The 314-nt window shown below is 35.0% G+C and overlaps 1 protein-coding gene across 1 annotated transcript in view; it reads right to left on the bottom strand.

The window, feature by feature from the left end:
* Nucleotides 1-208: 208 nt before the first annotated feature.
* Nucleotides 209-314, bottom strand: part of LOC107659631 (gastrula zinc finger protein XlCGF8.2DB-like) — a 4,246-nt gene continuing 4,140 nt past the window's right edge. The window contains exon 4 of the mRNA XM_016448644.1: nucleotides 209-219. Coding sequence (XP_016304130.1) covers nucleotides 209-219 — 11 coding nt within the window. The remainder of the gene's footprint in view (nucleotides 220-314) is intronic.

The raw sequence follows: 314 nt of genomic DNA on the forward strand, positions 1-314 counted from the left end.
TTACTGTTGTCATATTGTGTGTGATTTTAATTTTAAAACCCATTTTGGGTTAATTTAACCCAGCAGTAGGCCTATAGTAAATTGCAAACAATATTTGAATTAAATAAAACAGTCCCACCATGTTTATTGATACATTACCTGATATAGAATGTATGTATGTATGACCTACTGTACAAACAATCGTTTCAGAGCAATTAGTTGTAGCCACTTACCCCATAACTACATGGAACAAGGGGGGAACAAGAACCACTTTAATTTACAGCCCGCAAATGTTGTATTTACCCTGTAACTACATGGAACAAGGGGGGAACAAA

Source organism: Sinocyclocheilus anshuiensis, unplaced genomic scaffold (assembly GCF_001515605.1).
Source record: "Sinocyclocheilus anshuiensis isolate Anshui unplaced genomic scaffold, SAMN03320099.WGS_v1.1 scaffold1417, whole genome shotgun sequence".
Classification (NCBI taxonomy): domain Eukaryota; kingdom Metazoa; phylum Chordata; class Actinopteri; order Cypriniformes; family Cyprinidae; genus Sinocyclocheilus; species Sinocyclocheilus anshuiensis.